Source organism: Gavialis gangeticus, unplaced genomic scaffold, assembly GCF_001723915.1.
Source record: "Gavialis gangeticus isolate Ggan-Ray unplaced genomic scaffold, GavGan_comp1, whole genome shotgun sequence".
NCBI lineage: Eukaryota > Metazoa > Chordata > Crocodylia > Gavialidae > Gavialis > Gavialis gangeticus.
In genome coordinates, this window is record NW_017729031.1 from 45,584,161 (window position 1) to 45,594,706 (window position 10,546).

The 10,546-nt window shown below is 43.4% G+C and overlaps 1 protein-coding gene across 1 annotated transcript in view; it reads right to left on the minus strand.

Annotated features, from left to right (window-relative positions):
- The window catches only part of DPP4 (dipeptidyl peptidase 4), a 97,400-nt gene that overhangs the window by 27,196 nt on the left and 59,658 nt on the right, over window positions 1-10,546 (minus strand). The window contains exons 13-15 of the mRNA XM_019522838.1: window positions 7,516-7,620; window positions 7,350-7,417; window positions 563-616 (exon numbers count right to left, since the gene is read on the minus strand). Coding sequence (XP_019378383.1) covers window positions 563-616; window positions 7,350-7,417; window positions 7,516-7,620 — 227 coding nt within the window. The remainder of the gene's footprint in view (window positions 1-562; window positions 617-7,349; window positions 7,418-7,515; window positions 7,621-10,546) is intronic.

Consider the following 10,546-nt stretch of genomic DNA (forward strand, 5'->3'; position numbering starts at 1 on the left):
CAACGGCACATTTGACAGGAAAAACACATAATGTAACATGCATTATTACTAGGGTGTGCTAGTTTTTTAGGAATGCATGTTTTGTCCTGAGATAGTGTCTCCTCTGTGTAACAGACGCATTTAATTTGGCTTTACTTAATCATAGGTTAATGATAGTGACTGAACCAACATTTTCAGAAATGCGTCTGTTACACAGAGGAGACACTATCTCAGGACAAAACATGCATTCCTAAAAAACTAGCACACCCTAGTAATAATGCATGTTACATTATGTGTTTTTCCTGTCAAATGTGCCGTTGCATACAGTACAATAAAAGCACAATCCTGTTCCCATTAGAGTCCACAGCAAAAGTCCTACTGAGCTCAATGGAAACAAAATCAGACCCTAGACTTTAAAGTTAACACAACATAGGAATTTAAGTCAGCCAAAAATCTTAAACACTGATATTCAAACGAGCATTTTCTATCATTTGGAATGGTTTTGCTGAAACCCAAAGTTTATTTTTTTCTTATTTTTCTAAAAGATTTTTCAACAAACAGGGCAAATAAGAAAACATCTTACTTATAAAGGTTTCTTCCTCCTGGTTTTCCACCATGCTCATTACTTATATAGTATCTATAAAAACAAATATTTTGGTTGTAATAAGTTATTTTTGCTGTATTTATGAAAGTCAAAAAGAATCCTTTAAATATTGCTTAATTAACTACTATCAAAGGCCAGCATCCAATTTTATTTAGAGAAGTTTGTGTGATTCTGCCTAAGGAGGGTAAGTATATGAAGTATCTGTGCTGCTCACATTTATATTTGTCTAAACAAAGTATCACAAGAGATTTAAAGAAAATCAGAGAGATGTAGGAACTTAATATACATATCATGTCCAATGCAATGACATGATATAGGTGGCATTTCTGCTTGGTTTAGTATCTGCAGAAATTAATGTAAACTCCATGGAAGCCCCAGAGACTACATTTGTGAGTCATTCTACTCTGTCAGCGTCAGTCTCAGAAAGAAAATGTGCCATGCCAAGGGCATGCTTATACGTTACGTTATATTATGTATTAGTGCCGGGCACATACTTCTGTACGGTGCTTCTAACTTGTCTTTTGCTTTTAAGACAAAGGGCTAGGGACAGAAGTTACACATACACCAGTTTAAGTGATCAGAAACTGGTTTAAACCTGTAACAGAATAGAAGCTCAGTGCACTTAAACCAGTTTCAAAATGGCTGAAGCTAGTTTAAGATAAACCTGTTTGAATGTAGAATCAGACTTAACTAATTGGGTTAAACTGGTTTATGAAACTTCTGCCCCAGAACCCTTCCTGGTTCAAGTTAAATCAGAGTCCCCCAGCATCCCAGCATGCTTTCTGGCCCTGGGCTGGGCTGGGTTGTCTGCTCCAGAGACCAGGGCTGGCCCTGCCCCTCTGCTCCCTAGCTGGAGCAGTGAGGGCTGGCTGACAAGGGACTGGGGGAGAAGGGGGAATCTGGCTGGGGATGCAGCCCAGTCTGCAGAGGAGTAGGGACTGCCCCCTAGGCAAACCCCAGCTAGGGTGGGGTTTTAAACACCCCTTCCCTCACTCAAATGTACTGCTGCCTGCAACTGTTGACTACAAATCCCAGAGTCACCTAGAAGCAGGAAGAAGAAGTGATGAGCAAACCTGCAGAGTCCTACTGCTGAAATTCTGGACTACAAATCCCAGAGAACTCAGGGGCAGCAGGAAGACAAAGTAAACATAGCCAGAGAGCCATGCTCTAGCGCCCCCGGGCTTCTGGCCTGAGCCACTGCAGGCATGTAGCTACATTTCACATATTAAAGGTGAATGTTAGGGCTGTGCGAAGATTAGGTTGCCGATTTGAGTTGGAGGAGATTCGGCCTGTTTAAAAGGTCCGAACCAAATCCGAAGGCTCCAAATTGATTCAGAAAAGATTTGGAGAAATTTGGATCGGCTGGGGAGACGCAAGCACAGCCAGGCAGCTGCAGGTTCTCCCGTGGCTCCTCCAGTTGCTCTTGCTTTTCCCCAGGCGGGGGGAGCCTTGGGAATACTGTCTGGGAGCTGGGGCGGCTCCAGGAGTCAGCTGGAGCCCAGCACCACTTAGCCCCAGTGGCCCCAGCTCCCAGACAGCGCACAGCGCCCTGCTGAGCTGCACTGCACCCATGCCATGGGGCAGCTGTTGCATGGGTGCCAGGTAGGGGGGGCGATCCCCGCTTCCCCACACTGCACGGGGGGGCTCTCCCATGAGTGCCCAGATGCCTCAATCCCCACCGCTGCAGCCAGTGAGTGAGGGAATTTAAAAAAAGGGAAAAAAAGAAAAAGAAAAAAAAAAAGTCACTGAAGGCTTGTGGCAGAGCCCCCCCTGCACAGTGCAGGGCAGTGGGAATTGCCCCGAACCTGCCTGGCACCTGTGCAGCAGCTGCCCCATTGCATGGGTGCAGCGTGGCTTGGCAGGGCACCACGTGCTGTCTGGAAGCTAGGGCCGCTGGGGCTGAGTGGTGCTGACTGCTGGAGCTGCCCCAGCTCCCGGACAGGGTGCCGTGCCCTGCTGAGCCATACTGCACCCACATGATGCAACAGCTGCCGTATAGGTGCCAAGCGGGGGGTGGAGTTCTGCCATGACCCCTCAGAGGCCCCAATGGCCACTGCTGCAGCCAATAAGTGCAGGGCTGGGGCTTTATTTATTTATTTTTTTTGAAGTGCCGGGAGGCTGGGGCCAGGCAGGGGATGGGGCTGGGTAGGGCAGCCATGGGGGCTTCTCTCACGGCTCCCCCCACCCAGGGAGAGGCAAGCACAGCTGGAGGAGCTGCAGGAGAACCTGCAGCCACCCAGCTGTGCCTGCTTCTCCGTGGCCAATCCAAATCTCCGAATCAGCACTGAATCAGTGCCAAATCTCCGATTCCAATTCGACCAAATTGAATGAGGACAGTGATTTGCATCACCAAATTGAATCACTGTCCTCCGAATCAGCCATATCCGAATCTGAATCCAAATGGAATACTTCCCTATTCACATAGGCTTTAAATGTCTTTTCACTTCTGTTTCAGTTTAATCTGTGTAGCTAGACTAACCTGCAAAGATTTAATTGATTCAGCCTCAGGCTTTTTGACTGCCTGTACCTAGCCCAGGAAGCTATCTATACCATAACTTTATCTTCATAAAAAACAATAAAACAAACTCCCATTATACATCTTGGTCTCTAGGCTTACGCTTATTTCTTTGATAGATGATACCCATGTAAAGACGCAACTATGATTTGTATGTCTATGAAACAAAAAAAAGGTGAGATTGTAGCACATGGCTGCAATACTTGTGCTAGCTGGCACAAATAACAATGGCAGTGAAGATGTGGTGGCACAGACCTTAATACAGGCTAGCGACCAGAATGGTCCCTTGAAAATATGCACTGTGGTTGTACACATAAAAATACCCATCCTACCATGTCTTCAGCGCTATTGTTATCCATACTAGCTAAATTAAACTAGCATATGCTACAATCACACTATTTTTTCTGTGGAGACATACACCAATGTAGTAAATATAGAAATCGTACTGTAATTTTAAATGTCTAAGGGTATGGATAAGAATCTCATAGGATTTACAAAAACACCTAGGTGTCTTAGGTGCTTACTTCCTGTTGAAATCAAAAAGGAGTTAGGCGAGTACCCTAGGTAAGCATGTTCAAAAACCCCCATAAGAAACTTCTCTGTATCTTTAAGCACTTAAATCTCTTTGAAAATTGGGTCCTTGGTCTCAAGCTTAGCTTCTAAAATAGTTTTTATATGGTTTACCCTTGAAGCCGTTTTAGTCTCCTTCTGATAAAACAGAGAAAGATCACCCCAGGCAACTTGCAACTTTGCCACTTGGTACTCTAACTTGTATTTTATACCTAGTTTTTTGTATGTGCAAGAAAACTTGTAAGTGCATAAAATGAACATCTTCCACATTATTTTACTTATTTGTAAGATTGTCCCAAGTGCTTGTGCTTTAATTAAAAAATCTAATTTATCTACAAACAAGAAACTATATTTTAGTGTATAAGCTATTTTTGTACAATTGCTTTATCAAAATACATGTGAAAGGTGGCTTCAATGGGAAATGTGCATTACCTAAACATGGGCAGACAAGGTTCTTTGGGTAAATGGGATATCTTTTATTAGACCAACTGAATGGTTGGAAACATTGTTTTGCAAGATTTTGGGCACAAACACCCTTCTTCAGGCATAGGGAGAGTCTGCTGGTGTTTTGTGTTCTCCTGGATGGAATAGAAGCCAATATGCAAAATTCAGGTCTGTGAAAACGCAAATACGTGGCACTGAGGATCAGAGGCCATGGGAGATGACAATAGGTGTGATAGGTAGGTGAGATGGGAGAAAGGGAAGAATGCTGACCTGGTAGCTGGTAAAATGTAGAGAGGTTACCTCAAGTTACTGGATGGTAGACAGGTTATAATGTGCCATAAATCCAATGTCTATATTTAGTCCTGAAGATTTACCTAAACATGAACTTTCCTATTTTTAACTTCACCACCAAGGACAATAATTTATCTAATAGTCAATCACTAATACTAAAGGTCAAATCCTTTTCCATTTATTAAATGTACTAGTAATACTTACTCCACCCTGCCTGAATGCCTGGAAAGTCATTAACGCATCCAATATTGTTTATCTTAGAATTAAAACAAAGTCACAAAAAGTGTCCGGAAGCAGGAAGAGGATGGATCCACCCACCTTTTGCATAACTTTTGGTCAAGGAATTGATGATCATACTTAGATATTTCAGTACCATTTCAGTACCTATGAGCTGAGGTAGGCTCTGCCCTAGTATGCTATCATTTAGAATAAAAGGCCTGCACAGTCATCAGCACACCCACTATGTTTGGCTCAACCATCTCCCACCTCTGCATTGTCATCCTCATCTACCCAGAACTCATGATGATGAGGGAATTATAATGTAAATCTTTACTATGCTAAACACACATGTACACATCCAGAGCCGACCTTAAGGAAGATAGTGCCCTGGGTGAACTTGTATTTTGACACCACTCCCTGGCACCCCCCTCCACAGTGCCCTTTCCTCCCTCCCCCAAGTTAGCAGCACTGCTGCAGGCAGAGGAAGGCAGGCAGGGGTGCACGGTGCAGTCTGGCAGGGAGGCAGAGCAGCATAGTGTGCTAGGCAAGTGAGCATACAGGCACCACTGCTGCTGCCTGCACTGCCTGGCCCAGCTCCTCTTGAGCAGTGGCTGGAGGCAGGGGTGCAGCTGGGCTGGGCACCACTCCTCCTGCCTGGGGCAGGTATTGGCCAAGGTACAGAATGGGGGAGAACACTGCTGTGAGCATGGGCTGCTCACACTTGTTTGTGCGTGAGTGTGATGCTCCCCAAGCGGACCACAGTGCCCACCCCTAAGACCAGCTCTTCAAGGAAGGACTTGACAGAGGTTAAGCAGGCAGTGCACTGAGGCTGATGTCTCTCACGGTGTTCAACTCCTTTCTCTGTCTCTACTGCAGCTTGGGTTCAGTTCTCTCCCTTGCCCCTGTTTACCTCCACAGACTAAATGGAATTATACCTGATTTATGCTGATGTGAGGAGAGGTGAAGCATGCTCTTAATGGTAGATACTGCACATACTATTTCTGTGAGTATTCCCAAATTCTTGGTAGTCATGAACAGAAAAAGAATAATTTTACCTTGAGTTTATGTTCAAGAGGGCTGGTTTTCACAAAGGCAGATCATACAGTAAGCAGGAAGGAATGCATCCTTTTTAATTATTAATTAAGGTGACTTTTGTCCCTTGCACAGTAACAGGTTTCTTTTATACAACATGATACCCAAAATGTCTCTGAAAAGCCTACCTGATTCAAATACTAAGAACATACTGAAATAAAATGTGAATTTGTTCACAAAACCATAGCAATCAAAGTAAATCCAAAAGAGCTTTTCTTACAAAAGAAAGAAAGAAAGAAAATCCAGATGCAACCCTTAATTACTGTCAAGACAGTAACATAGAGTAACCTTTGCAGTACACTGCAGTTCCTGGCCTGTAGGTGGAGAAAGGTCATAACATTTCAGAGAAACATTGAGATATTTAATAATATTTTAAAGAAAAATATATTTATTTAAAAGAAAATTAAAAGGCTATTTTTCTAGTGGTAAGAATTTCAGGGAAATGAATGCCTACCCATGGCTGGAGACAGAGACAAAACCAAACTACAAAGTTCAGAACTGCATGTATGTAGTACAAGGTCTGCTAACACAAATAAAATGAAAGGTGCAATGGGATCTGATGCATGGTCCTAATAATTGTGCTTCCTGCCATGCCATGTGCACAGTAGATGTGACTGTGCGACTGAGTATCAGATCCCATCACATTGTGTTGCTGGTGCAGAAGGAGCCTGGGATCATGTTCCTGCTCCCCCCTGCACCGGCAAGCAGCAAGCTGGGTTCCCTGTGCTCCCCCTGCTGCGAGCCCTAGTCAGCTGATTGGGGGTCCCCTGGCTAGAAGTGCTGGTCAGCTGATTGTGGCTCTCAGCCATGGGAGTGCACTTGCCCTTCTGTGGCTGGAAGCCCTGATCAGGTGATTGAAGCTTCCAGCCGGTAGACTGTAAAAGGCTTAATACACTCCTCTGGCTGGGAGCTCCAGTCAGCTGATAGGTGCTCCCAGCTGAGGGAGCACAGGGAGAGAAGGGCTTCATGTACTCCTCCAGCTGGGAGCCCTGATCCAGCTGGTGTTCCCAGCCTCTGAAGCATACAAGAGTCTTGAAGGACTCTGGTGTGCTCTGGAGGCTTGAAGTGCTGGCCACACATTCAATTAAAGGCATGATGGGAACTAGGCACAAAGTTATTACACATATTTTATTTAATAACTTTTTAGCTTATTCCTAGTTTTGTCACACAATTAACTGAATGCAAGTGTGGCTGGGTCACTACTTAAGATGTGCTTAACTGGTTAATAATGTCTTAAGTGTAATGTCTGTCAGGGGCCAGTTATTCCCCCAAACTTTAGAAGTATTTGGATCCAAAGTCTTGGTTTGGACACCATTTATGTGTATGTGTATGTGTGTGTGGGGGTACAAACAAGTGACTGAATCCTTTGTGTTCCACTAAAATCTTAATGAATACCCCACCTCTTCCTGAAACTGAACACAAATGGATGTCTCTCACTGCCCATTTGCTAAGAGCTGGATTTCAAAAGTATTTTTAAGGTGTCTAAAAAGATGCAGATAAACATCTCATGAGATTTACGAAGTGCTCAAACCACTTAGGTGCCCAAGTCCCATTGGTTTCAACCTGCTTAGGGTAGATTATACTTGATATGTTTGAGAGGACTTAAAGCTAATTTGCTGCTCTCAAGATACTCACAGGAAGTCTTTGGTTACAGCTTCTATGCTGATCACTTCCCATTTTCCTTTTGTGATAGGTGTTACAAGCTAAAATAAAGGGAGAACAAAGTGGAAATGTAAATTCCATGCTGACCAGGAAAAATATCAGTCAGCAGTGACTTCTAGGAGTTATTATTATTACTCACCCTTGAGCCATTTATATAATGGATGTGTTTGTAGCCATCTGAATTGCTGAACACCTTGTAGTAGCTAGAATTGTCAAGTGCAAAGTAAGGGGTAGATGGCTGAAACTGAAACACATGGCACAGCTATTAGAGCAAACAACAGAAACCCAAGGACAAATACTAACTCTACTTTAACTAACTTTGTAAATCCAATCATGAAGGCCTTTAACATTTGTTCTGTGCACCTCAGCAAATATGCTGCACAATACTTTATCAATTCAAGGTGTTAAATCCGGGTGTTAAGCATGAGAAACTGGTGGCTGTCTTTTGAAAAGTAAATATTCCCAAGTTATTGTTTTGCTGCTCTAGCAACAAAATTTCCCTGTGACCTGCAATGCATGAGCTTTCTCCTCCTTTCAGATAAAAGGCCTCCATGCATTACTAATTCTCTTGTCACTTTAGACAAAATATCTGCCTGTCCCTCCCTCCATCCAGCTTCTAGTGGAGCTTACCATCCAACTGGACAATACAATTATAGAAAAATAAAGATGAAAGGGAGCTCACAAAGTCACTTAGTCCAGCTCCCCGTTCAAGTCAGGATCATCCCTGACTAAGCCAACACAGCTAAGTGCCTGTCCAAACAACTCTTGAAAATTTTCAGGAATGGAGATTGCACAACTTCTCTAGGTAGCCTGTTCCAATGCTTGACCACCCTCAGTCAGAAATTTCCACCTAATCTCCAATTTAAATTTCTCCCACTGCACCTTGAGGCCCTTACTCCTAGTCCCATCCCCTACAGTTACAGAGAAAAGTCCATCTCCATCCTCTATAATAACCCTTCAGGTATTTGAAGACTGTTATCAAATTCCCTGTCAGTCTTCTCTTCTCCAGACTAACTCTCAGGGTTGTTGGTTGTAGCTGTGTTGGTCTACGGCAGGGACAGGCAATTACTTTGGGCAGAGGGCTGCTTACTGAGTTTTGGCAAGCCATCAAGGGCCACATGACAAGCAGCCCAGGGCATATAAATATAAATTTTCTAAATTTTTTTAGGGGCCCCACAGGCCAGATAGAATGGTTTGGTGGGCTATATTTTGCCCACCCCTGGTCTAAGGACATAGGCCAACAAGATTCTTTGGGCAGATGAGATAACTTTTATTAGACCAAGTAAATACTTGGAAAAATTATTCTTCGCAAGCTTTTGCACACAAACACCCTTCTTCAGGCATTCAGCTGACTCTCTCCAATGCCTGAAGAAGGGAGTTGGTGCCCGAAAGCTTGCAAAGAACAATTTTTCCCAACTATTTAGTTGGTCTAATAAAGGATATCACATTTACCCAAAGAACTTTGTCTGCCAGACTAACTCTGACTCTTTCAGCCCTTCCTCATAAATCATGCATACACTTCTTGAAGTGTGGGGCCCAAAACTGGGTACAGTACTTTAGGTAAGACCTCACCAGTGCTGAAGAGAGCAATGGAATCACTTCCCTTGATTTACATGTGATACTCCTGTTAACACAAACCAGTATGCTGTTGGACTTTTGGCACGAGGACACACTGCTGGTTCATATTTAGTTTATGGTTTACTGTAATCCCAAGGCCCTTCTCTTCAGTACTGGTCATTCCCTCATCTGTGTATAGGTACATAAATATTCTGTCCCAGGTAAAAGACTTTGTACTTCTTATTCAGTTTCATCTGCTTGGTTATGGACCATTTTTCCAGTCTACCCAGGTTATTCTGGATCCCAGACCTGCTCTCCAGAGTAGGATAGAACAGAATACTGTGCATCATTCTAACACAGCTCTGTAAACTAGAGATTAAACATGCTTGAATTTTGTTTATGAATTTTATAACAATTCACTATTATTTTGGTGTTTTACACATTTTTCAGCTAAACTGAAGATATGTCCTGCAGAGCTTGGATTAGAACTCAAGACTTTTCAGTCCCTGGCTGCACTTCTCCAGTCCATACTACCGCCTCAAAAGATATATTTGCTTAGTATCATGAAAAAATATTTCCTTAGTTTCTCAGAACCCTGTTGCAACCTTACTTTACCTAGCTCTGATTTTTTGCCCAACTAGTAAGGACTTAGATTTTGACTAGTTATCACCTGGAAACTCAAGAGTTTAATGAAGTCCTAAATGACCTTGAATTCATCTAGTTCTTCTCTGGTGGTCAAAAAAGTAACTGTAAGCATTTTAATCAGTGTCCTTTTATTTTTCCCTGGCCAAGGACAATGAGAGAAAATATCTTACTGTGGAATGAAAAATACCTCCCTCTCCTCTCTCTTTCACACACATACACATGCATGCATGCCCAGTCTCAGTGTTAATAATTGTCATCTTGACTTTGACCTTTTTAAACAGTTAAGATGTGACATAAAAAACCCCCTCAAACCTGCCAGTTTAATGGCACAAAGTCTCCCATTTTGCCCTCTTGCTTTCCACAACTGTTTACAAAAGTTTGCAACTTGATCATCACATTGTCTATTTGTGGAGCCTTTGCTATGTCAAAGCAAAATGTGTCAGAACGAGGGCCTTCCTTTCCACATCAAATCTGACAGCCAGTGGGATGATCTCTCATCTTTGTACTGCGGGTGATTTCATCCCTGCTGTTTCCTCCCTCATTGCATTTTTTAAAACTTTCCTTTTTGACTTCAAAACTAAAGTAGTGACTAAAGCAGAAAATGTAAGAAGAATGCAGGTATGTAGAGCATACTCCATGTTCTCACCACAAACTCTGAAACATACTTTTGTCTCCTGATCTGGTCTTTTGGGTCCATCCTTCACTTCCCCAGATCCTCTATGTAGCTCTTTCGGACCGTCCCCACAAACACAAATGTGTGTTTTCCTGGGGACAATGTGTACAGTTCTATTTGTCCCTGGGGGACGCCCATGCCATGTGCGACTATGCTGGCCCCAGCAGCCTTACCTGGAGTTCTGGGGGCCTCCAGGAGCTGTAGCTGTGGTGATCCTGCAGCAAGGAGCCTGGCTGGTAGCTGAAGCATGGCTCCAGCTGGCCAGGCTCTGATTTGGGGCAACTTGTACTGCCAC